Source organism: Macaca mulatta, chromosome 8 (genome assembly GCF_049350105.2).
Source record: "Macaca mulatta isolate MMU2019108-1 chromosome 8, T2T-MMU8v2.0, whole genome shotgun sequence".
NCBI classification, from domain to species: Eukaryota; Metazoa; Chordata; class Mammalia; order Primates; family Cercopithecidae; genus Macaca; species Macaca mulatta.
Window position 1 is genome coordinate 105024662 of NC_133413.1, and position 24451 is coordinate 105049112.

General features: G+C 43.4%; 2 protein-coding genes across 11 annotated transcripts in view; one reads left to right on the plus strand and one right to left on the minus strand.

Moving 5' to 3' along the window:
• The window catches only part of LOC144330819 (uncharacterized), a 76739-nt gene extending 72677 nt beyond the window's left edge, over positions 1–4062 (minus strand). Inside the window, exons 1-3 of one of the 3 annotated variants that reach the window (XM_077943868.1) lie at positions 3218–4062; positions 2241–2311; positions 1754–1935 (exon numbers count right to left, since the gene is read on the minus strand). In XM_077943868.1, coding sequence (XP_077799994.1) covers positions 2265–2311; positions 3218–3563 — 393 coding nt within the window. In that variant the 5' untranslated portion in view covers positions 3564–4062 and the 3' untranslated portion in view covers positions 1754–1935; positions 2241–2264. Of the gene's footprint in view, positions 1–1753; positions 1936–2240; positions 2312–3217 lie in introns of those variants that run through there. The other 2 variants (XM_077943869.1, XR_013397339.1) reach the window with 2 other exon arrangements.
• A 696-nt stretch (positions 4063–4758) lies between these two features.
• ESRP1 (epithelial splicing regulatory protein 1) overlaps positions 4759–24451 on the plus strand; it is a 70316-nt gene continuing 50623 nt past the window's right edge. For all 8 annotated transcript variants that reach the window (XM_015145703.3, XM_015145705.3, XM_015145707.3 and 5 more), the window contains exons 1-4: positions 4759–5690; positions 6197–6325; positions 7545–7658; positions 10387–10501. In XM_015145703.3, coding sequence (XP_015001189.2) covers positions 5559–5690; positions 6197–6325; positions 7545–7658; positions 10387–10501 — 490 coding nt within the window. In that variant the 5' untranslated portion in view covers positions 4759–5558. The remainder of the gene's footprint in view (positions 5691–6196; positions 6326–7544; positions 7659–10386; positions 10502–24451) is intronic.

Sequence of the window (24451 nt, forward strand, 5' to 3'; positions counted from 1 at the left end):
GCTAACGTAATCTTACAAATTAGGTGATGTATGTAAAATCATTTTGGGAGTTCCAAAGGATTTACAAACATGAGCTAGTGTTACCAGATAAACAAATTCAAAAGATATCATAGCTATATAATAAGAGCTATTGACCACACACTTACTGATAATTTTATGGAAATAAAGATTTATAGTAAAAATAGTTGCACTTATACAATATTTCTCATTCTTTTTAAAAAGTTATACATGTACAAGGAAAAAAGTTCAAATACCGCAATAGTATAAACGGTGCAAAGTATTCTTTTTTTTTTTTTTTTGAGACTGAGTCTTGCTCTGTTGCCCAGGCTGGAGTGCAGTGGCATGATCTCGGCTCACTGCAAGCTCCGCCTCCCAGGTTCACGCCATTCTCCTGCCTCAGCCTCCTGAGTAGCTGGGACTACAGGGGCCCGCCACCATGCCTGGCTAATTTCTTGTATTTTTAGTAGAGACAGGGTTTCACCGTGTTAGCCAGGATGGTCTCAATCTGACCTCGTGATCCGCCTGCCTCGGCGTCCTAAAGTGCTGGGATTACAGGCGTGAGCCACCGCACACGGCGTAACTGTGCAAAGTATTCTTGACACATAGGCCCTCAATTCTTATCCTCAAAGGCAACCTGAGTTTCTCCTTTTTAACATATCCATATGTTTTATGAATTTTATATCAATATATCTGTTCACTTTTTTTTTCTTTTTTTTTTTTTTTTTGAGATGGAGTCTCACCCTGTCACCAGGCTGGAATGCAGTAGCATGATCTTGGCTCACACAACCTCTGCTTCCTGGGTTCAAGTGATTCTCCTGCCTCAGCCTCCCTGAGTTGCTGGGACTACAGGCGTGCACCACCATGCTCAACTAATTTTTTTCTATTTTTAGTAGAGATGAGGTTTTACCATGTTGGCCAGGCTGGTCTCGAACTCTTGACCTCAGGTGATCTTCCCGCCTTGGCCTCCCAAAGTGCTGGGATTACAGGTGTTAACCACCATGCCCGGCCTCACATTTTTACTTATATCTTTGGAATAAAAATAATTGAATCTCAAAAAAAATAAGAAAAGATTATGACATATAGGTACCACTGCGTCAACAATGAGGCCCCAGCAGACACATTTGTATTCTGTCAAATGTGCTCTCTAAAAGTGATGAGAAAAAGGGTCAAGGGAGGGTAATGAAGATAATTAAAGAGGAGGAAAGTAAGATTCACAATGAAAACTTTGAAGAGTTTGCAGTTATTTAGTCTACGAAAGGTGAGTTAAGAACAACCTTAAAGTATATGAAAGGATTACTATACAGAAAATGGTGACCTTTTCTTTCACCCTCTTTCATTCACTAAGGAAAAAACAAAGAAAATGGGTTTATTTTACAGTATAAGTCATTAGATTAACAGAAAAAAAAAAGTCATGACATAGAGCCTTGCCAACCACCAGCAAGGCGGTGGCAGCAAAATGTCCCCTGATGCTTAAAAAAATTATTTTTGATTTGAAATTTTAGACTTACAGAAAAGTTACAAAGAATGGTATAAAGAATTCCCTTATACAGATTCCCCAATGTTAACATTTTATTGCATTTGCTTTATCATTCCCTTTACATATATTTTGTCTGAACCTTTTGAGATTAAGTTACAGACATGATTCCTCTTTACCCCTAAATACTTCAGTAGGTATTTCTACCAACAAAGACACTCTTTTGCCCAACCACAGTAATATTACAACAAACGGGAAATTAACATGGATATAATACTATTATTTAATCTACAGACCTTTTTATTTTTTTATTTTTTACTTTTTCCGGTTCAGGATCATGTCTCTTAAACTCCTTTAATCTGCAAAAGTTTTTCTTCAGTCTTTGTCTTTGATGGCTTTAATGTATGTAAGAGTACAGGCCAGTTATTTTAAAGGTTGTTCCTCAACTTGGGTGTCTGGTGCTTAAAAACACAAAACAAAACAACAGAATCTCAGCGTTTTGAGAGTTTGAGGTGTGGTCCTGCGCCAATACTTAAATAAGCCTCTCTCCTCAAGGTTCCTTCCAGCCACCTTACACAGATTATCCTTACTGAATTAGATTTATAGATGGTGGTGATAGACAGTAAAACATTTTTGTATTCAGAACTAATTGTCTTGAATTACATATATTCCAACCCCTCCACCACATTTTACAATTTTAATTTAACAAAAGTAAGTTTGTTGAAGAATTAGCACCTACTCTTTAAACATTTAAGTCTTAAATTACCTGTAGACTCCCATTTTGACAATCTCACTTCTGCAGTGATGAACTATGCCCTAGGCTCAGAAGACAAAGAGCTGCAAAAATGGGTGTTACTCATTACAATCATTCAACAAATATTTGTTGAGTGCCTAGTATATATCAGGCTCTGTTCCAAGCCCTGGGAATACATTTGAGAACAACAACAAAAAAAATCCTCATCCTTGAAAACCTAGTTGGAAAGATTAACCTTTTTTTTTTTTTTTTTCCTCAGACGGACTCCCGCTCTGTCACCCAGGCTGGACTGCAATGGCCAGATCTTGGCTCACTGCAACCCCCACCTCCCAGGTTCAAGCGATTCTCCTGCCTCAGACTCCCGAGTAGCTGGGATTACAGGTGTGCGCCACCCCACCCGACTAAGTTTTGTGTTTTTAGTAGAGACGGAGTTTCACCATGTTGGTCAGACTGGTCTCGAACTCCTGACCTCGTGATCTGCCTCAGCCTCCCAAAGTGCTGGGATTACAGGCGTGAGCCACCGCGCCCGGCCCGGAAAGATTAACTTTTAAATTACAAAAAAAAAAAAAAAAAAAAAAAAAAAGATTAACCTTTAAATAAATTAAAAAAAAATCAGAAACCGGGATTAGACTTCCTTAAGCCATTTACGCCGGAGGTTGCAAATTCTTTTTGTGAAAAATCACACCTTGGCGATGACCTTGGGCAGTAGGATGTAAATAACTCCCACAAGCTTAGCGTTCCAATAACGGAACACAAGGCATAAACTAAACAGGAAGAAGGCAAGTCTGTGTGAATATGGTCAACTCCAAGACTCAAGATTCTAATGTGGATACTGCTGCGGAATTCCTGGTAAATGCGCTGATTTAATAAAGTCTTCGGTTTATCCAAACGGGCTACACAAATGATTAATCCAAACTCCAAAGCCCTAGAAAGAACAGGCGGGGCCCAGTTTCCCGAAGTGTTCCAACCACTTTTTCAGCAACAGTCACCTGCTTGGCTACGAGCCTCCGGACCGCCGCGCGCTAGCTGGTCCGCCCCACGGGGGCCACGCACCGGGTTCCGCGTCCCTGCGAGGCGGCACCTCCTGGGCCCGGCAGCGCTGAGCACCTGGGAACCGCGCACCGAGAGCCCGACGGGGAGGTGGTTAGCTGGAACCGGCTCCTCCAGGCGGCCTCGCCCACTGCAATGCAATCTGGGTGGTTTTTCCAGGTCCCTCCCTGCCTCCTTCCGCGCCCAGTCCCTGCCCCCGCGACGCCCGAGGGCCTGGACAGGTGGCTCGGAGTTACCGGGGCTAGGGAGAAGCGAGGCCACTGCAGCAAGCCTGCCGGAATCCATTTATGACTCCGCACTCCGAAGTCCAGGACAAGGAAGCACCCAACTCTGGAACTCAAGCAGCGGACGAGGGAGGTCTCGAACGCCGTCGCAGCGCTGCGAGTGTGGGACCCTGGCCTTCGCCCGCTCTAAGGGGACGCGAGCTGCTACCCGCATCACGGGAGGCCCCGCCTCCGCCTGCACCTTCTCCTGCCAGGAAACGAGATGGCACGGGCCTCGGGCTCCTCTCCCCCCGTCCCGGGAGCCTGAACCCCCAGTGGGAAAGCCGGGCCTCCAGCTTCCCTTGACACGCGTTCTGAAAGGATTTGTACCCGGAGTGGGTTCGGCAGGGATAGGTGCATGGTTGCCCGTTTCACATCATGAATATGAACGGGGCTGGACACCTGGAGCCGAATTAGTAATACTTCAGACAGAATTCTGTTCCCAAGAACAAATCGCTTTGAGATGTATAACCCGAGAAAACTTCACCCGTAGCGCTTTTCTCTCTAAAATGTCAACAAGACCCAACAACATACTGCCACAGATGTGGTGGCTGGGGGTGATGGTGGGGGGGCACGAGCCTCTGGCAGACCAAGCTGAGGTAGAGCAAGGAAGGTTGTTTGGGAGCTTGGTCAACACACTCCAATACAATAACAAACGCATGAGCAGAGGGAATGGGATCAGGGCGCAGAACCTGGGAAGAAGCCTGCTTGGCCCGAATTAAGAAAACTTTTATTAGGCATGCGGTTAGATGCTTTTCATTTGGGGCCCAAGGCAAATAAAAGAAAATGGGCCCCAGCCCTGGAGATTGTTCCAGCTTCAAACTAGCAGCCTGGACCAAACCAGACAGAGCATTTAGAGTTGAGAGAAAAACGAGCGGGCTCCATTGTGCCCGAGTTTCCTTGCAGGGTCCCCCAGCTGCTTTGCGCGCGGTGAGTAACTGCGTCCTGGGGCGTGACTAGGTGGCTGGGCGTCCAGCCCGGGGCGTCCGGCTCTGCCGTGCGCCGGGTTCCTCTCCGGAAGGTGGGCACTGCGGCGCGTTTGGGAAGAGCGTGCACCCGGGCTCCGGCCAGGAGAAGGGGAGGGCTCGCAGGATTTCTCCTGATGTTTGCACTGAAAGGTGTGTTAGCTCGGGAGCGGCTTTTCCGGGGATCGGCAGTTGCCCCTGCCACCTCCTGGCTGCGGTTGGCAGGTCCCTCCCTCAGCGGTTCGTCCTCCACCGGCGCCGCGCCCTGGGCAGCTCCGCGCCCCGGGCCTCACCTCTAGCCTCCTTTCGCCTCCCTGTATCTGGCCTTTTCGCTTGACCCTTCAGAACCTTCGGCTTCGTTCCCCGCAGCCGGTATTCTCCGAGTCCCCCCGCCCCGCACCTCTCAGTGGGGACCCCTCCCCCCAGCGACTCCGCGACCTTTAGCTCTCCGAGCCCTTTTCCCGTCTGGCCTCGTCTACCCTCTGGATGGCAACCGCCTCTTCCCCGCCCCTCGCGCCTCCCCCTCCTCCTCTCTCGCCCTGGCCTCTCCATTCATCCAGCCATTGTCTCCCGCCCCTTCTTCCCCCTCCCCAAGCGGCCTCCTCCCCCACCGCTGCCACGTCGTGGTTTGAAGGAGCCAATGGGCCGGCGCCGCCAGGTGTCTCTTACCTGCACCACGTGGGGGAGGGGGAAGGGGCGGGCAGGTAGAGCCACATCCCAAAACAGAAAAGCTTTCAGCCATTGCGTGCCTCCCGGGGGTGCAGCATTGCTCCAGGCTTTTTGCATAGACGCCCGGGCAACTGAATACAAAAAGGGCAGGCCTCCTGCGCCCTCCTTCCCACCCCCCTTCCTGCCCTGGGCGTGGAGCACCGGCCAGGTGTGGGCTTGGGTGGTTGGTTACCGCCTTTTGCAGTAGCAGCAGCGAGGAGGGGGGGTGGGCGCTCTTTCTTTTTCTCTTAGAAGAGGGTTTAGCACAGGTTTTTTCGTTCTCACTTCCACCCCGCCTTACCTCCTCCTGACCCCCCCCCTTCTCCCCCTCCCCACCTATCGTCATGACGGCCTCTCCGGATTACTTGGTGGTGCTTTTTGGGATCACTGCTGGGGCCACCGGGGCCAAGCTAGGCTCGGATGAGAAGGAGCTGATCCTGCTGTTCTGGAAAGTGGTGGATCTGGCCAACAAGAAGGTATTTCTTCACGTTTTCGTCTAAATGCAAGGAATGGGGCAAGAAGTTTGTAGTAGAGGTTTGGGCGGGGAGGGGGGTGGAGGTAGGTAAATAAGTGCTCTTGTTTGCCCCCTTGTGAGTCTGGACCCGCGGCCTAGGGAAGCTAGAGTAAAACCAAACTTGTTGGCCAACTGCCTTGGAGCCATTTCAGCCCTCCGCAACCTGGCTCAGGTGGGGAGGCCAGCGCTACCGAGAATGGTTCTTTGGCCGTCGGGGGACGCCCCGCCGAGACGAGGTGGGGTCTCGGAGGCCCCGGGATCCACTTCCAGGGCCTTTCCGACCTATCGGGTGGGGGGTGGGGCGGGGGGGCAGGAACGCACTGGAGCCGATGGCGAGTCAAGAGCTTTGATTCTGCGTCCGGACCCCTAGAGAGGCGCGGGTCCCCCCAGCAGGGGAGCGAGGGTGGAGGGTGCAGAAAGCAGCTCCGAAATTGAGGGAAACTGACCCCTGCTTCTTTACCTTCGGAGGTGGGACAGTTGCACGAAGTACTAGTTAGACCGGATCAGTTGGAACTGACGGAGGACTGCAAAGAAGAAACTAAAATAGACGTCGAAAGCCTGTCCTCGGCGTCGCAGCTGGACCAAGCCCTCCGACAGGTGACAGCCCCGGGTCACGCCGCCCACCCCAGCCTGGGCCCAACCCCACCGCACCCTACGCCCTCTCAGGGCGGCCCACGCGTGTTCCCGGAGCAGGGTGGCAAGACTCCCGCCCGGCCGCGTGGGTGGGAGCCCCGTCTGAGGGCCGGAGCGCACCGTTTGGGCGGGGGTCGCTGCTTCTCTTCACCTCCCGGCCCCAAGGGTTTGGGACCGACATTCACTAGTTTTCGAGTTGCTTCCAGAGTAGTTACTGGAGCGGGAGAGTCAGCTCCATTTTGCCAATTGATTGACGTGCGGAGTTTGAATCCTAGCGCCCCCATCTCCAGGTCCAGACCCTAGACGCGCCGCTCCCCTGCGGGGTTTGGGCCCACAGCCTTCGGGCAGAGGGCGCTGTGGCGTAGACGTCCAGGCGGGCCCGCGGGTGTGCAAGAAGTAGCACGGTTTGGGTCGGAACTTGAAGGTGCCTGCCTGGTTTCAGGCTTCTGAACTCCCAACGAAAGGCTCGGTCCGTCGTTATTTCTTTAGTGGCCTTGGTCCCAGGACCAGGGAGGTTTTTGAGGTCCGAACGTGCAAGGCTGCCCGTTGGGTCACTGCGGAACTGATGGAATCCCCTTATTAGGACTGAGGTGACCTAAAAACCGGCTGTTCCGGGGTGCTGACGGGTGCCGGATCGGGTAGGGCGGGGTGCTAAACCTGTGCACAGATGAATGCTCTGCGCTCTCATGACCTCTGCCCTAGCACACGAGCCTCGAGTTATAGGAGAAAGCTATCCTTTCTGGGGTGTATTCATCCAAGACTTTTTTCCAGATCTGTATACCCAGTACCCGTATTTGTTTATCAGAAGCTGGGGTCTTAAGCCTGGCACATCCAAACAAACAAAAAGTAACACTAAGGAATGATGTAATCTGAAGGCAACCTGCTGATGAGATGAGACATCTGACTTAAGTCTTGAGTGAATTTTTTTGTAAAAACAGAAGGGAGAATGCATTGACAAGTTTCTCCTGGGCGCGAACTGCGGATTGATTGGAAAGCTTCCCTACCTCGAGGAAGTAAGGAGGTTTGTGGGAAAGGAGTCTGTCTTTCCAAGGTTGCCCCAGCACCGGTGTCCCCCATCAGGGCCCTTATCTCAGTTTTCTCTGGCTATCGCCAAGCGGAGTTACTTTGCAGAGTTTCTAAATGGTGCATCAGTTGCATCCCTGTGTGTATCTTGTTCTTGCAGTTTAACCAGTCAGTGAGCAATGAACTGAATATTGGAGTAGGGACTTCTTTCTGTCTCTGTACTGATGGGCAGCTTCATGTCAGGCAAATCCTGCATCCTGAGGCTTCCAAGAAGGTAAGAGTGCTGGCTTCTGGAAAAAAAAAATGGTTGGACCTTTGGGGTGACTGGAAGTTTTTAAAAATTTTTGGTTTATTCAAGTTTCTCGGTTTTTAAAAATATGCATATAGGGAGTTATTTTAATGAGTACAGAATTTCAGTTTGGGAAGATGAAAAATCTCTGGAAATGGATGGTGGTTATGGTTGCAAAATATGTTAATGTACTTAATGTTTTACTGAACCATACTCTTAAAAATTATTAAAATGTAAATCTGGTGTTATGTATATACAAAGATACTCTTGGGTAACTTAAAATAGTCTCTTTATGTCCAATTTTCAAGATGCATGACACTCTCCCTTTCCCAAAGCTAATATGGAGTGTGAATTTTTGACATTTAAAATAACTATAGAGAGGAAAGAACTATTTTTAGTATGTCATAATATTCCCATTTGTGTTGAAAATCCTAGAAAGGAAGGAAAAAAGAATTAAACCTTTAAAGTTGTATTTCTAATCATTTCATTAAAAAGGCTACTTAAATAAGACAACGTTGTATCTAGTGAAACCACAATCGTAGCACTCTTCACTTTGTCTGATTTTAAGTAAATGTTCAAAACTGATTCTTGCATCAAAACAAAAGGGTCACCCTCATCTTTTACCTTTGCTCATTTTTCTGACATAGAGAGGATTACAGAGTGAGAGAAATATAGTCTTACTATAGGTAAAATGTGATTTCTCTCCCTGGATAAATACCAAGAGGCTGTGGGAAAAGGAACAGCAGCGGCAACCCACCCAGTGTAGCCAATCATTGCTAATACACTGTCTCTTAACAACTTAAATTAGTTTGAGCTGTAACTTTTTATTGTGGTAGGCAGGCACTGAGCTTGAAAAGATGGAAGTAGAATATATTTAGGTACCTGTATGAGGCAAAGCTTGCAATGAAAGATGTAGACTGACAAATGACCCAGGCAAGTAAGCACAGATTTTATTTCGTTTAATATATTATGACAATTTTAAAAGTTTGAAGGAGTAACTCAAGTTCTTATGTCTTCAGGAAATCTCTCCTTTTATATGAGTCTTAGTAATTATTTGATAAAAGGGGAAGAATTTTTTTAAAAAATTAAATGCTAGACTAGTTGCTACATCCTTACCAGAAATAGTGATAAGTAAGGATTACTTTTTTCCTCCCAGACTCACATGACAGAAGGACAAGACTTAATCTTTTCTGTTGGGCCAGAGGAAAATAGCTGTTTTCATTATTTAGGTGGACTACTTTGGGTATAGGAAAACATCTGGAGAAAAAGTAAGACTTTTTCCTCAGCCACTACTATTAGGATTTTGATTAAATACAGAAACTAAAACAATTTTATAGTGAAAGTAATCCTGTATATTCATTAAAGGGAAAATGGCAAAACATGAAATAATCCTGCCACTCAATACATTAAAATGTTCTTCTCTAACATGAACATGTTTGGATATATTCTTCCAGAATTCTGTAGACAAGCATTATTTACAAAGAGCATTCATACTGCATAAGCCTTTTAGCCTACATTATTTAATAGAACATCAACATTGTTATAAGCACTAAATAAAATACTCAGTATTTTAAATGGACACAACAACTTAAACTGATTATTGTTGAACATGTGAGTTACTGTCCTTACAAACAGCTTTTAAGTGAGCATCTTTGTAGGTAATAGGCAGGTTTCATGGTTCTTTTAGTTGTTAACTTTTTTAAAAGCTGTGACCATGATGCAGCAATACTGATTTCAGAATACAGCATGAATAGGTCACATCTAATAAAATCCAATAGAAGGAACTTGGAGAGGAGACATTTTGCATGAACATTTAACATTTAAAAGTCTTACTTTCCTTGATGTTCTAATGTAAAAATGGGTAAAAATTCCCAGCAAATTAACACAAACAATTTTGAAATTTTAAGAAAAATCTAAATTGAGTTTTTAAAAGGATTATCTTTAAAAGTTATCCAATGCCGAGTTATTTTGTTAAGAAAACAACAAAAGAAACAGTAGTGTAATATTTGTCCAGACAATTGTGCTTTGCTTAATAGCCACAGTAGTGGTGCTAATAGCTAAGAATAGCAGTAACAATTTCTCCTTTGCCTTTGGGATTTGTGAGTTTGTTTTTGTTTTTGTTTGAAGTCTAATTTGAGTTCAAAGGTACAGCTACAATATTGGTCAAGAAGACTAATGTGGGACTATTATTTGGCACAAAAATAAGCCTTTTCAGTTAATCAGGAATTTACTATTCTAATCTCACTTACTACTGAAAATATGCATTATTAGAACCCAATAGTTAGAACTACCCAGTTTTACAATCTAATCCTGCATCTGTATGAAAACTGAAAGGGCTGCTAGTGCTGCCTGAAAATACAGATGTTCTAAAATGGTTATGGCTGGAAAAAAGAGTAGTATTAACAGCCAGAAAATATGAAGTATAACAGCCCAAATGTATCACAGCTTCAGAATTGTTTCGAATGGAATGCATACTGAAGCACAAACATGGTAATCCACTGCCTTAAAACAATAATTTTTTTTCATGAGACTGGTACATAGGATCTAATATAGAAACAGGACCAACTTTTAAAAATAAAGCAACTCTTACATTAAAATTTAAATTTTTTCCATTGTAAAATATGCTTATATTTCAATTTTTAGGTTCCTAATTGTAAGAGAAACATTGAACCAAATTCACCTAGTTAACAGTATCTACTTTGTCCTTCCTCAGAATGTACTATTACCTGAATGCTTCTATTCCTTTTTTGATCTTCGAAAAGAATTCAAGAAGTGTTGCCCTAGTTCACCTGATATTGACAAACTGGATGTTGCTGCAATGACAGAGTGTATCCTTTAAATCATTACTCAAGAATCATTTGAAAAGATAGTTCCAGGAAAAAAATGGTAATTCAAGAAACTTTCAAACATTTTAAATTTTGTCAGCATATGGATAAAATTGGCCTGTCCAAAATTTGTCTACTCTGCTGAGAAACTAACACAATTATAGACGTCTTTGAAAGTAGTTATAATTAATCAGATGGTTGGATGGATTTGGAGATGGATTTTTTGGTGAGGTGATCACATGTAGAATAGGATTCAGTTTCAGATTATGTAATGTGTGTGTGTGCGCTGGAGAAAGAACATGAAGACTTCAGTGCAGAGTCTAAGGCCACTTTTTCTTGGTTACTGTGATTTTAGGGTTTATTTTGGCTTCTTTAGAATGAAGTCAAATAATTTTTTTAATTAGTGGATATATCCCCTTTACAAACTGCAGTTCACTGGTCCCGCTTTTAGCCTCCCCTGAGTTTTTCAAATACAAGATTATGCTAATTATAATAAGCCATCTTTGAAGATGATAAAATGGGGGTCTGGATTGTTCCCCACATTCTTTAGTTACCAAAATAATATATTTGATGCATGATATATTGTAAAAGTAATTTTATAATTACAAATCTATAATCACAAATGACCCATCATCTTACATTCATTAAGTCTTTAAAGTGCTAACTAATAAGCAGGCATGTGCTAATATATCAGATGTAAAGTTGAGTAATTGTTGCCTTGGGTGGCTTCCCAAAAGCCACTGTGAGAGTCATCGTGAAGTTAAAACTAAGTTACCTTCAGTAACTTGTGGGTTGTAGATGCTTATTCCCAAACTTTCTCATTCATTTTCAGGAACTAAAGCCTGGTTTTTGTGTTACTTCAGGATTTTTTTTCCTGATTGAAGTTTGCTTGCATATATTTCATAACTACTTGTAAACAGGTCAAATCCATTTTCCTTTGCCTTCTTCTTGGAGTCAGGTAGCTGGAATTTTGGCTTAGCATGACCGCTAGTGTTGGGAAGAGGGTGGAATAAGTTCACTGTGACAGAATTCTTATAAGAATTTTGTTAAAAAGTTGGTACAGCAGAAAAATTCTCACTGGTTGTTCTGTTGGTTTGAATGTTGTATTAGACAGCTCAAGCTTCCATAACAAATACCATAGACCAGGAAGCTTAAACAACAGAAATTTACTTTCTCACAGTTTTGGAGGCTGGGATGTCCAAAATCAGGGTGTCAGCATGGTCAGGTTCTGGTGACAGCTCTTCCTGGCTTGCAGGTAGCTAGCCACCTTTTCTGGGGGGATAGCAGAAGGAGTTATCTTCTTACAAGGTCACTGCCCTATCTAATTAGACCCCTCTACCCTTTGACCTCATTTAAACTTAACTCCTAAAGACCCTCTCTCCAGATAGTTAAATTGGGGGTTGGGCTTCAACATAGGACTTTGGGGGAGGTGGGGAACACAATTCAGTTCTTAAGTATAAAACTTTTTGATGCAGATAGTTGGTCTTCTACAAAATAGCCAGAGTACCTAGAGAAAAATTAGAAGACAGTGGAGGAAAAATCTAATAAGCTATCTTAATTTAGAAAAAGACAACTTCTGGTTGGACGGGGTGGCTTACGTCTGTAATACCAGCACTTTGGGAGGCTGAGGAGGGAGGATGGGTTGAGACCAGGAGTGTTGACACCAGCCTGGGCATTATTGCGAGAACCCATCTCTACAAAAAGTAAAATGAAATAAAAATATTTTTAAAAATGAAAAAAACAACTTCACTAAGGAAAGGAAGTATATTAAGGATTATTGCACCGGGGCAATATAGAGAAACACAATGTCAACAAAAAATAAAAAAATTAGCTGCACATGGTTGCATAAGGCTGTAGTCCCAGCTCTACTTAGGAGGCTGAGGTGCAAGGATTGCTTGAACCCAGGAAGTCGAGGCTGCAGTGAGCTGTAATTGTGCCACTACACTCCAGCCTGGGTAACAGAGCAAGACCCTGTCTCAAAAAAAGTGGATTTTATTCTTAAATGTTTTAATATTTAATATCATACTTGTACATGTCTTTCTCATTTAACAAGTTAGAAATGCTAATAAGCTTTCTTTTTTTTTTTTTTTTTTTTTTTTTTTTTTGAGACGGAGTCTCGCTCTGTCGCCCAGGCTGGAGTGCAGTGGCGCGATCTCGGCTCACTGCAAGCTCCGCCTCCCGGGTTCACGCCATTCTCCTGCCTCAGCCTCCCGAGTAGCTGGGACTACAGGCGCCCACAACCGCGCCCGGCTAATTTTTTGTATTTTTAGTAGAGACGGGGTTTCACCGTGGTCTCGATCTCCTGACCTTGTGATCCGCCCGCCTCGGCCTCCCAAAGTGCTGGGATTACAGGCGTGAGCCACCGCGCCCGGCCTGCTAATAAGCTTTCTTAGCAACGGTTTTTGTGTTACATTGCTGCTGTGGTCAGTTATTTTGACTGCTATTCAGAGGAATACTTAATTTCCCTGACTAGGCTACCAGACCAATTTCTGAGGCTAAAAGCAATTATGTCCAATCTGAATATCAACTTGTGCTCATCTGTGCAAAGTATTTCTACAATGTCTGAACTGAAGAATAGTTCTGTTCTTTCAGAGCATTAAACATTTTCCTTGCCAATATGAAAGTGACGCTGAATTGGGAGATCTATAGTCATTAAACATGGTTTTGCCAAGTGGACAGAAGGTCATTTTACTCTTCAGGAATTACCTGTTTCACCTGGTAAACCAGTGGGGGAGGGAAAGGGGCTTCTGTAAACACCTGGAGAAGAGCAGATAAGAGAATGTGCAGGTTGAAGTGTTTAATTTTTTTGGTTGTGAAATACTTGTATTCTTGATTGGTTGTTTTAAATGAGGATACAGATATATCAATTTGGACCCTCAGTGATGTCACAATATTCTAAGTGTGTTGGAAACGTGCTTTATTAACTTTATATCCAAGTAAATTTAAAATTTTTAATAATTCAGTTTTAGCTGGGCAAGGTGGCTCATGCCTGTAATCACAGCACTTTGGGAGGCCAAGGTGGGTGGATCACTTGAGGTCAAGAGTTCAAGATCAACCCTGCCAACATGGCGAAGCCCCATCTCTACTAAAAATACAAAAAGTAGCCGGGCATGATGGCGCACATCTGTAATCCCAGCTACCCAGGAGGCTGAGGCAGGAGAATCACTTGAACCCAAGAGGCAGAGGTTGCAGTGAGCTGAGATCACACCATTATACTCTAGCCCAGGTGACAGAGTGAGACAAAAAAATTTTTTTTTCATTTTTTAGAGATGGTTCCTCATATTTTGCCCTGGCTGTTCTCAAACTCCTGGCCTCAAGCCATCCTCCTGCCTTGGCCTCCCAAAATGCAGGATTATAGCTGTTTGCCACCATATCCTGGCCTCATTTATTTTTTAATTAGTAGGCTTTATTTTTTTGAGATGTAGTTGAGCTATGTTACCCAGCCTTGTCTCAGACTGCTGAACTCAAGCAATTCTCCTGCCTCAGCCTCCTGAGAAGTTCAGATTACAGGCGCATCTGCTGTACCTGTAATCTCAACTTTTTATTATTATTATTATTATTATTGTTGTTGTTATTATTATTTTGAGATGGAGCCTCCCTCTGTTACCCAGGCTGGAGTAAAATGGCACGATCTTTAACCCACTGCAACCTTTGCCTCCCGAGTTCAAGCGATTCTCATGCCTCAGCCTCCCAAGTAGCTGGGATTATAGGTGCCTGCCACTATGCCTGGCTAATTTTTGTATTATTAGTAGAGGTGGGGTTTCACCATGTTAGCCAGGCTGGTCTCCAACTCCTGAGCTCAAGTTATCCACCCATCTCGTCCTCCCAAAATGCTGGGAGTACAGGTGTGAGCCACTGCACCCGGCCCCAACTTTATTTTTTAGACCAGTTTTAGGTTTAGAGCAGAATTGGGCAGAAAGTATAGAGTGTTCTTATATAATCCTTGTTACACACATACATACACACTCTCTCTCACTCACTCCCCCACTGTCAACATGCTGCACCATTGAGCAGAAAGTATAGTGTTCTTATAGAACCCTTGTTATTCTCTCCCTCTTCCTCTCCTCCTCTCCACTTGCCCCCTCACTGTCAAAGTGCTATACCAGAGTGGTACATTTGTTACACCTGATGAGCCTACATTGACAGTCATTATTACCCAAAGCTCATAGTTTACATTGGGTTTCACTTTTGGTCTTGTACATTCTATGGATTTTGACAAATGTATAATGACATCTATCTACCATTGTTGTATCAGAGTACATTGTAGTAATAGCATAGTACAGAATAGTTTTTTTGTTTAGTTTTGTGTTTTTACCTGCTACCTTAAAGTCTTTTATCCCTAACAGAGTAGTTTTATTGCCTTAAGACTCCTCTGTACTTTGGCCAATCATTCCTCCCTCTGCCTTAACCCCTGACAACCACCAATCTTTACTGTCTCTGTAGTCTTGCCTTTTCTGGGAGGTCATATAGTTGGAATCATGTAGTATGTAACCTTTTCAGATTGTCTTTTTAGCCAGTAGTATGCATTTAAGATTAGTCCATGTTTTTCCGTGGCTTTATAGTTTCTTTTTAGCACTGAATTTCATTGTTTGGATGTATGGTTTGTTTATTCGCCTACAGAAGGACATCTTGGTTGCTTTCAAGTTCTTGCAAATATGAATAGTGCTGTTATAAACATCACATGCAGGTTTTCATGTGGACATAGGTTTTTTTATTCATTTTTATTTCTATTTTTTTTGAGACAGAGTCTTGCTCTGTCACCCAGGCTGGAGTGCAGCGGCGGCGATCTCGGCTCTTTGCAAGCTCCACCTTCCAGGTTCACGCCATTTTCCCGCCTCAGCCTCCGGAGTAGCTGGGACTACAGGTGCCCACCACCACGCCCGGCTAATTTTTTGTATTTTTAGTAGAGACGGGATTTCACCATGTTAGCCAGGATGGTCTTGATCTCCTGACCTCTTGATCCGCCCTCCTCGGCCTCTCAAAGTGCTGGGATTACAGGTGTGAGCCATTGCGCTCAGCCTAGGATTTTTATTTATTTTGGTAAGTATCAAGGAGTGTGATTGCTGGATCATATGGGAAGAGTGTCATTTTTTATATCTCACTGCAATTTTTGTGTTTAAGGCAGACTTTTTTCCAGGGGGAATGGTGAGGGAAAGCAACCAGGCCTTGCATTTAAAAGAACAATATGTGGAACTTGAATAATATGCAGTATTTCAAGGCATTTATGGAAGATGAAAGAAAATTATAGTGTGGTCACTTTCTTTTTCCCCCCTAAAGTCTCACTTTCGCTCAGGCTGGAGTGCATTGGTGCTGTAATGCTATCATGGTCATGGCTCACTGTAGCCTCAAACTCCTGTGCCCTAGGCTCAAGTAGTTGGTACTGCAGACGTGCACCACTGTGCCAGGCCAATGTTGCGTATTTCTAATGGAAGAAGAGACTAAAACCCAATTTGTAGAGTCACAAAGTCTGAGCTGAGTATACACTGCCACACAGCAGCTTTGCTTTCCTGGGAGTTACTAGTGTCTGCCGAGCCAAACTTTAATCTTGAGTATTCCAAAATGAAAGCTTTGTAAGTGAAGTGCCATGTAAATGAAAAAGTAGGACCATTTTGATAAAGAAAGGGTTTAGGAATTTTTTTCTTTTTCTTTTTCTTTTTTTTTTTTTTTTTTGAGATAGAGTCTCACTCTGTCGCCCAGACTGGAGTGACACAATCTTGGCTCACTGCAACTTCTACCTCTCGGATTCAAGCGATTTTCCTGCCTTAGCCTCCCAAGTAGCTGGGACTATAGGAGTCTTCCACCTCGCCTGGCTGATATTGTATTTTTTGTAGACACGGTATTTCACCATATTAGACAGGCTGGTCTTGAACTCCTGACCTCAGGTTATCCACCCACCTCAGCCTCCCAAAGTTCTGGTTTTACAGGCATGAGCCACCCCACCTGACCCTGACCAGGAATTTCATGAGTGTAGTTCTGGTTCTTATTTTTGGCACTTCTTTCCCTCTTTTGTCTTTGTATTTGTTCAAAAATACTTTTTTTTTTTTTTTTTTTTTGAGACAGAGTCTCTGTCTTGCCCAGGCTGGAGTGCAGCGTGCAATCTCTGCACACTGCAACCTTCGCCTTCTGGGTTCAAGCAATTCTCCTGTCTCAGCCTCCCAAGTAGCTGAGATTACAGGATGTGCCACCATGCCCAGCTAATTTTTGTATTTTTAGTAGATACGGGGTTTCACCATGTTGGCCAGGCTGGTCTGGAACTCTTGACCTCAGGTGATCTGCCCTCCTCGGCTTCCCAAAATGCTGGGATTACAGGCGTGAGCCACTGTGCCTGGTCCTAAAACACATTTCTGATGTTGATATTAGGCCTTTGAGTTATTCCAGTTTTATTGTTGCCTGCTTTTGAATCATGTGATGCTAGCTGAGAGACCTCATCTAGCAGGTAAACTGTGGATTACATGTTGTAAGCTTTTTACTTAATCAAATGTGGGTGTTGAGGGTGTGATGATAGGGGTTGGGGCTTTTTTTTTTTTTTTTTTTTTTTTTAATTATCTTAGATCCTTTAGGGAAATTAATACTAGTTGTCTCCTGCTGAAAGGACATTTGTGTAAATGGCTTCTTTCATTTTTTTTTTAACTCATTTTTTCCCCCACTAATGTTGGATGGAATTACTTCCTCCTGATTTCTTAACCTGCTTTTTGTTAGCTGTTTGTCAGGAACTTACTTATTCTCACTAATCAAGACTTCTAATATTGTGTTTACATCCCTTTGCCAAGCGTTTATTAAGATCTTATTTTTCTGAAAGTATGGTAAGGAGGACAGGTGAAAATAACTATCAATTGACTGCTTACTACATATGCCATGAACGGCTCAGTGGGGAGATTTCATCCCCATTTTATCGCTAGGGAAACTGAGGCTTAGAGGCTTTGTCTTTAAGTTAGATGCTCTAGCATCCAACAATATACAAGGTGAAATAGTTTAGAATGCATACAATCATTTGAGGCACGCTGGCTACCTCAAATAGGTTGTCTCCCTTTTAAGTTAATATCCTGTGTTTGTTCAGCACATATCAAACCGTAAAGCAGTAGAGTTAATTTTGTAAAATATGTATTCCATGATAGGGTATTGCATTCGTATGTGCTGTTTGACATGATTACGATTGCCATTTCACTAGGGCAAATTTTCATTATCAGGAAAAATCACTAAACTGCTCATGCCTGCCCATTCAAAGGTTAGTAGGGTGTGTATGTTTCATCACTTCTTGGGGGTGTAAAGGATTCATGGGGGGTGTGTGTGCACATATGTGTGCTCTATTAGTGTGTGACATTAGCCTGTTTTTCCTATAGGTTACAATTGGGGATAATAGGATAGTAGTTAAGAACATGAACACTGGGGGTAATTTATTTGACCCCTCAGCCTCAGTTTCCCCATCTTAAAATGGGTAAGACTATTGTATAAGGATTAATGAGATAGTGTGTGCTGCCACTTAGCTGGTGGTTAGCCTGCTCCACACTCTGCAATGCTGACTGATCCTGTGGACCCTACCAGGTTGTCGGGTGTCTCAGAACAGGAGAAACAGCTGGTAAGGGACTTTGGAAATGACTTCCTTATTGTTTTAAAACTTATATAAACTATTTTATACATAGAATTTTTTTTAACCTTATGTGAGACTAGATGTAGACCTTTCAAAGTGTCAGCTACATGTTAGTACAGGTAAACTTGAAAGTCAGGAGTTTATTCTAACAGTGAAATGAGCTGGGGCTTTATAATTTTACAAACCTTCACTGCCCTGCTGTAAAGGTGAAGGCTAACACTGAATCCTCCTTGGTACTTTTCTGTGTATGGAAGGGATTTTAATATATATAATATATCATCAAGTATACAGATAAGCTGGGCCAGTAGTTGACCTTGTTAGCTGGAGGGGGAAGGAATTCTCTGGCATCACATTGGCGTGACATGAGCCAAATCAGCAAGGACACTGGTTTGTCATCTGCAGTGAGTGAAGTGACTAGAAATACTGCATATTCCTTGCCAGCCCTCAGACTGATGTTAATTAAGTGTGGTTTGTTTTAATTATAAAATATTTTGGCCTGGTACAGTGGGTAATGCCTGTAATCCCAGCACTTTGGGAGGCCGAAGCAGGTGGATAACCTGAGGTCAGGAGTTTGAGACCAGCCTGGCCAACATGGCGGAACCCCGTCTCTACTAAAAATACAAAAATTATCTGGGTGTGGTGGCGGGTACCTGTAATCTCAGCTACTCAGGAGGCTGAAGCATGAGAATTGCTTGAACCTCGGTGGCAGAGGTTGCAGTGAGCCAAGATCGTGCCACTGTACTCCAGCCTGGGCGACAGCAAGACTCCATCTCAAAAACATAAAATATTTTACTTTTAAAATGGGAGTTTGGAAATTTCAAATTAATCCTTTTGTTTTAGAAAGCTTCGGAAGACTTATCAAGGAGTCTCTCCTTTTCCTAATTTGTTTATCCCATATAAGTGTCTTTTTCCAAAGTAAAGTTTTTAATATCCTTTGTTGAATGAGACCCTACCTCCATCTTATTTCTTCTAGGGTATAATTGACTTACTAGGTTTGTTGGAAATCCTTCTGCATGACTCTTCAGTACAATAATATCTCCAAGAAGTAATATTTGTTAGGTAGGGATCTTATTTTTTATCCTCTAAGAGTAAGAGGCTGGGTGCAGTGGCTCATGCCTGTAATCTCACCACTTTGTGACGCTAAGGCAAGGGGACTGGAGCCCAGGAGTTCAAGACCAGCCTAAGCAACACAGGGAGATCCTATCTCTACAAAAATAAATCTAAAAATTAGCTAGGTGTGGAAGCACACTCCTGTGGTTCCAGCTACTTGGGAGGCTGAAGTGGGAGGATCACTTGAGCCCAAGATGTCAAAGCTATATAGTGAGCCTTAATCACACCACTGCATTCAAGTGTGAAGATCCTGCCTCACCAAAAAAAAAAAGCTGGGAAGTAAGGTTTAAAACTAAGGTTGTATTAACCTGAGACAGCTGGTTGGGATATGACAAAAGTAGGATTTTAAGTATGTGTGTATCTGTGTCTGAGTGGTTTTTTTTTTTTTTTTTTTTTTTTTTCCTGATACGGAGTCTCGCCCTGTCACCCAGGCTAGGGTACAGTGTGCGATCTCAGCTCATTGCAACCTCCACCTCCCGGGTTTGAAGGATTCTCATACCTCAGCCTCCCAAGTAACTGCTGGGATTACAGATGTGCATCACCATGCCTGGCTAATTTTCTAACTTTACTTTTAGTAGAGATGGGGTTTCACCATGTTGGCCAGGCTGGTCTCAAACTCCTGGTGTCAAGTGATCCACCCACCTTGGCCTCCCAAAGTATTGGGATTACAGGGGTGAGCCACCACACCTGGCTTCTATTTTTTTTTTTTAATTTTATTTTTACGTTTTTCACTCCTCTCAGCTCATACCTAGGTTTTAGATTTTTTCCCCCAGCATTTTATTGCTGTTGTTAAATAGTTTTGGTTGTTTTGACTTCTGGTTATATTTTCTTATGGTGACATTTTTTGTTTCCTTCAAAGCTCACTTTGAAATATATCAGATTATATGTAGAACTTAAATTTAAAATTTTGCAACCAAACTGGGCACAGTGTCTCAGGCCTGTAATCCCAGCATTTTGGGAGGCTGAGGTGGGCAGATCACTTGAGCCCAGGAGTTTTGAGACCAGCCTGGCCATCGTGGTGAAACCCTGTCTCTACAAAAAATACAATTAGCCAGGCATGGCGGCATTCGTCTGTAATCCCAGCTACTTGGGATGTCAAGGCTGGACAATCATTTGAACCCGGGAAGTGGAGGTTGCAGTAAGCCGAGATCACGCCACTACACTCCAGCTTGGGCAACACAGTGAGACCATGTCTCGAAAAAATAAATAAATTAAGCAAACAGCTAGGTTTGGTGGCACACGCTTGTAATCCTTACTCTGGAGGCTGAAGTGCGAGGGTCACTTGAACCCCAGGAGTTCTGGGCTGTAGTGCGGTATGCCCATCCAGCATCCGCAGTAAATTCATCATCAATATGGCGACCTCCGGGAGTGGAGTGGAGGGCTGCCTAAGGTGGAGTGAACTGTCCCAGAAACAGAGCAGGTTAAAACTCATGTGCTGATCAGTAGTGGGATCGCACCTATGAATAGCCACCGCAATCCAGCCTAGGCAACATAACAGGACCCTAGTCTCAAAAAAAATAAAAAGGACGACTCTTTTTTTTTTTTTTTTTGAGACGGAGTCTCACTGTCGCCCAGGCTGGAGTGCAGTGGTGCGATCTCAGCTCACTGCAAGCTCCACCTCCTGAGTTCACGCCATTCTCCTGCCTCAGCCTCCTGAATAGTTGGGACTACAGGCCCCCGCCACCACACCGGCTAATTTTTTGTATTTTTTTTAGTAGAGATGAGGGTTTCACCGTGTTAGCCAGGATGGTCTCGATCTCCTGACCTCGTGATCCGCCCCCCCACCGCCTCGGCCTCCCAAAGTGCTGGGATTACAGGCGTGAGCCACCGCGCCGGGCCCATAAAGGCAACTCTTTTAAGAGTAACATCTCTATCACATGATTTTAGAAAATTCAGTTTTTAGATGGAAGACTAATCAACTTTTCTCTTTTTTTCTTGCTATGTTTTATCAGCTACTCCTTTGTTCGTTAGCACAGGTATTATAAGCCTGTCAACATGAAATTGTGTTACTGTACAATAAATGAAAGTAAACCATAGAAATGGACTTAACACCTTGTGAGGGTTCTGTGGCAAGGAAAACAGCTTTCAGATGAAACTTCGAATTGGAGTAATTATAAAACAGTTTAAACTTGTCTGAGTTAATGTATCACCTTATTAAAAACTTAGTTTAAAAAGATATTATTTACAAGTAAAAATTGGATGTTCTGAAACCAGATGTGACCAATTTTAGGTAGTTGGAAAGGATAACTTTTTTAAGTAGATAAGCTAATATTGATAAACTTCATACAATTTCTCTCTGAATTATATCCTCAGCTAACACAAGTGTGAATTAAATCCTCAAGCCTGTTTCATCAGTGGTGGTCATAAGGAAAGTGTCCCTCCTGTTAATATATAGACCAAGTCTCTAGATTCCTCTAACATGCATATACAGTTTTACTTGCTCATTTGCAGCCTGAAATGATGAGTTTTGTTCCCACCACCTCTGCCTGTACCCTTCCTCATTTCCTTGAGGCATTTCTCATTTGTAAAGCTGGCTAAGCCTGTTTGTGCTGTTGTGGCTGCCTTGAGGGCAGAATGAGTAAGTTGCATGAGGAGCTATAAATCAGGAGGCACAGACTCATCTTTCCTTCCCTCAAGATCAGACGTGTAGCAAGTAATTCAATATATACTTATAAATTGATAGGGGAAAGAATTACTACTAAAACTTTTTTTCTCATTCCTCTCTGTCACTCGTTTTCAGTGATGCTAAGGATCATAGATTGAAGAAACTGGCCTACTGAGGCTGTGTGTGTGTGTAAGGAGATGGCTTGGGCATTCAGGAGGTTGGGTGACTTACAAGTTGTTACACAGCTTAGCGCTGCTGATCCTGGTTGTGACGGCTCAAAGGGAGACGTGCTGGGACGTGTTGTGTGGCACCAAGGTAGCCAAATGTCAAGAACATATCCTTAGTTAAAAAGTAGAATTCATTACAATGATTCTTCAGCTACAAGTCTATTTTTAACCAGGCAGGAATGCTTTCCATTTTTACTTTTGATCTCTGTCTGCTTTAGTTGACTTTTATCTACGAATTTATAAAACTTCTCACACACTATTGTTCAATAGTCAAATCACAGTTGTCGTGTAATCCCACCTCCATTACCCAGCAGCCAGGTGACTGGGTGAACTACCGAACATCACTCAATCCCAGTGGTTTGTTTGAGATGGAGTCTTGCTCTGTCACCCAGGCTGGAGTGCAGCGGCCATGATCTCGGTTCACCGCAACCTCTGCCTCCCGGGTTCAAGCGATTCTTGTGCCTCAGCCTCCTGAGTAGCTGGGATTACAGGCATGCGCCACCACATCCAGCTGATTTTTGTATTTTTAGTGGAGACAGAGGTTCACTATGTTGGCCAGGCTGATCTCAAACTCCTGACCTCCAAGTGATCCACCCACCTCAGCCTCATAAAGTGCTGGGATTACAGGCATAAGCCACCATGCTCAGCCTTAGTGTCTACAACTGTTTGGTTTTGCTATAATCTATCTGTCAGAGTTATTATGAGAATTGGAAGAAATAGGGAGTGTTTGGCACAAAATGGTGTCCAATAAATGCCACCGTTTAAGTCAGTAGATCCTTGGAAGCTATAGAGATGGTGATAGATGGAAAGAGATCAGAGGAAGATGGGGGCCTACACCCAGGAAATGTTAAGACGGTCAAGAAGATAGCATAACATTATAGGAATAGTATCTAATGAACTCTAAAATTGACGATTGTGGCCAAGAACAGTTTTGGTGGGTCATTTGTGGCCTAGTTTGGTTCAGGGATTAAGATAAGAGTGCTTTCTTTAGAGCGTGGTACCTGAGCAATGTTGAGAAGGCTAGGTAATCCTGCCATTAATAGATGAGAGGAAAGCTTAATTTGAATGGAATATACTTTTATATTCCTTTCAAATCTAAATTTTCCCCATATTCTGTTTTGAGACTGATTGACAAACATTCCTGTGGCATCCTTTTTATCTGGCCATCTTTTTGCAATCTCCATTCTTCTGTAATAGGTCAGAGGTCAATAACCTTTTGCTGTAAAGGGCTAGAAAGTCAATGTTAGGTTTTGCGGGGCACATTAGGGTCTGCTCACACAGGTGCACCTTGTTTTAGTGTGCTTTACTTTATTGTGCTTCACAGTTGTTGTATTTTGTCTTTTTTTTATTTTTGAGAAAGGATCTTGCTCTGTCACCCGGGCTGGAGTGCAGTGGTGTACTTCTTGACCTCCTGGGCTCAAGCGATCCTCCCACCTCAGCCTCCCGAGTAGCTGCAATGACAGGCCAATTTGTTATTTTGTAGAGATGAGGACTTGCTATCTCAGGCTGGTCTTGAACTCCTGGGTCCAAGTGATCCTCCCACCTCAGCCTCCCAAAGTGCTGGGATCACAGGCATGAGCCACCGTGTCTGCCCAGTTTTGTTTTGTTTTGTTTAAAAAAAAAAGAAAATGGAAGGTTTGTAGCAACTCTGCATTCAGCAAGTCTACTGACAACATTTTTCCAACAACACTTGCTCACTTGTCTCTCTCACCTTTCAAACATTGTCATTATTCTGTTGTGGCGATCTGTAATCACTGGTCTTTGTTACTGGTGTAATTGTTTTGGGGCCAGCAAAGCAGGGCCATATTAGGTGGCAAACTTAATTGGTCAATGTTGTGTGTGTTCAGCTGCTCCAACTGGTCTCTCTCCAACCCCATCTCTCTCCCTCTCCTTGGGACTCCCTATTCCCTGAAACACAATATTGAAATTAAGCCAATTAACCCTACAGTAGCATCTAAGCATTCAAGTGAAAGTAAGAGTTGCATATCTCTCACTTTAAATCAAAAGCTAGACATGATTAAGCTTAGTCAGGGAGACACGTCAAAAGCTAAAGTAGGCCAAAAGCCAGGCCTTTTGTACCAGATGATTTGCCAAGTTGCATAAAGGAAAATTTCTTGAATACTCCAGTGAATATATGAATGATAAGAAAGCAAAACATTATAGGGTGTTAATCTGAGCAAAGATGAGAAGGCTAGGTCCCACTTGTCATTTATAGAAGATAGGAAAGCGTAATTTGAATGGAATATACTTATTGCTATGATATGGAGAAAGTGTGAGTGGTCTGGATGGATCAAACTAGCTACAACATTCCCTTAAGCCAAAGTGCAATCTAAAGTAAGGCCCTAAGTCTCTTCAATTCTATGAAGGCTGAGAAAAGTGAGGAAGCTGCAGAAGAAAAGCTAGCAGAGATTGGTTTACGAGAT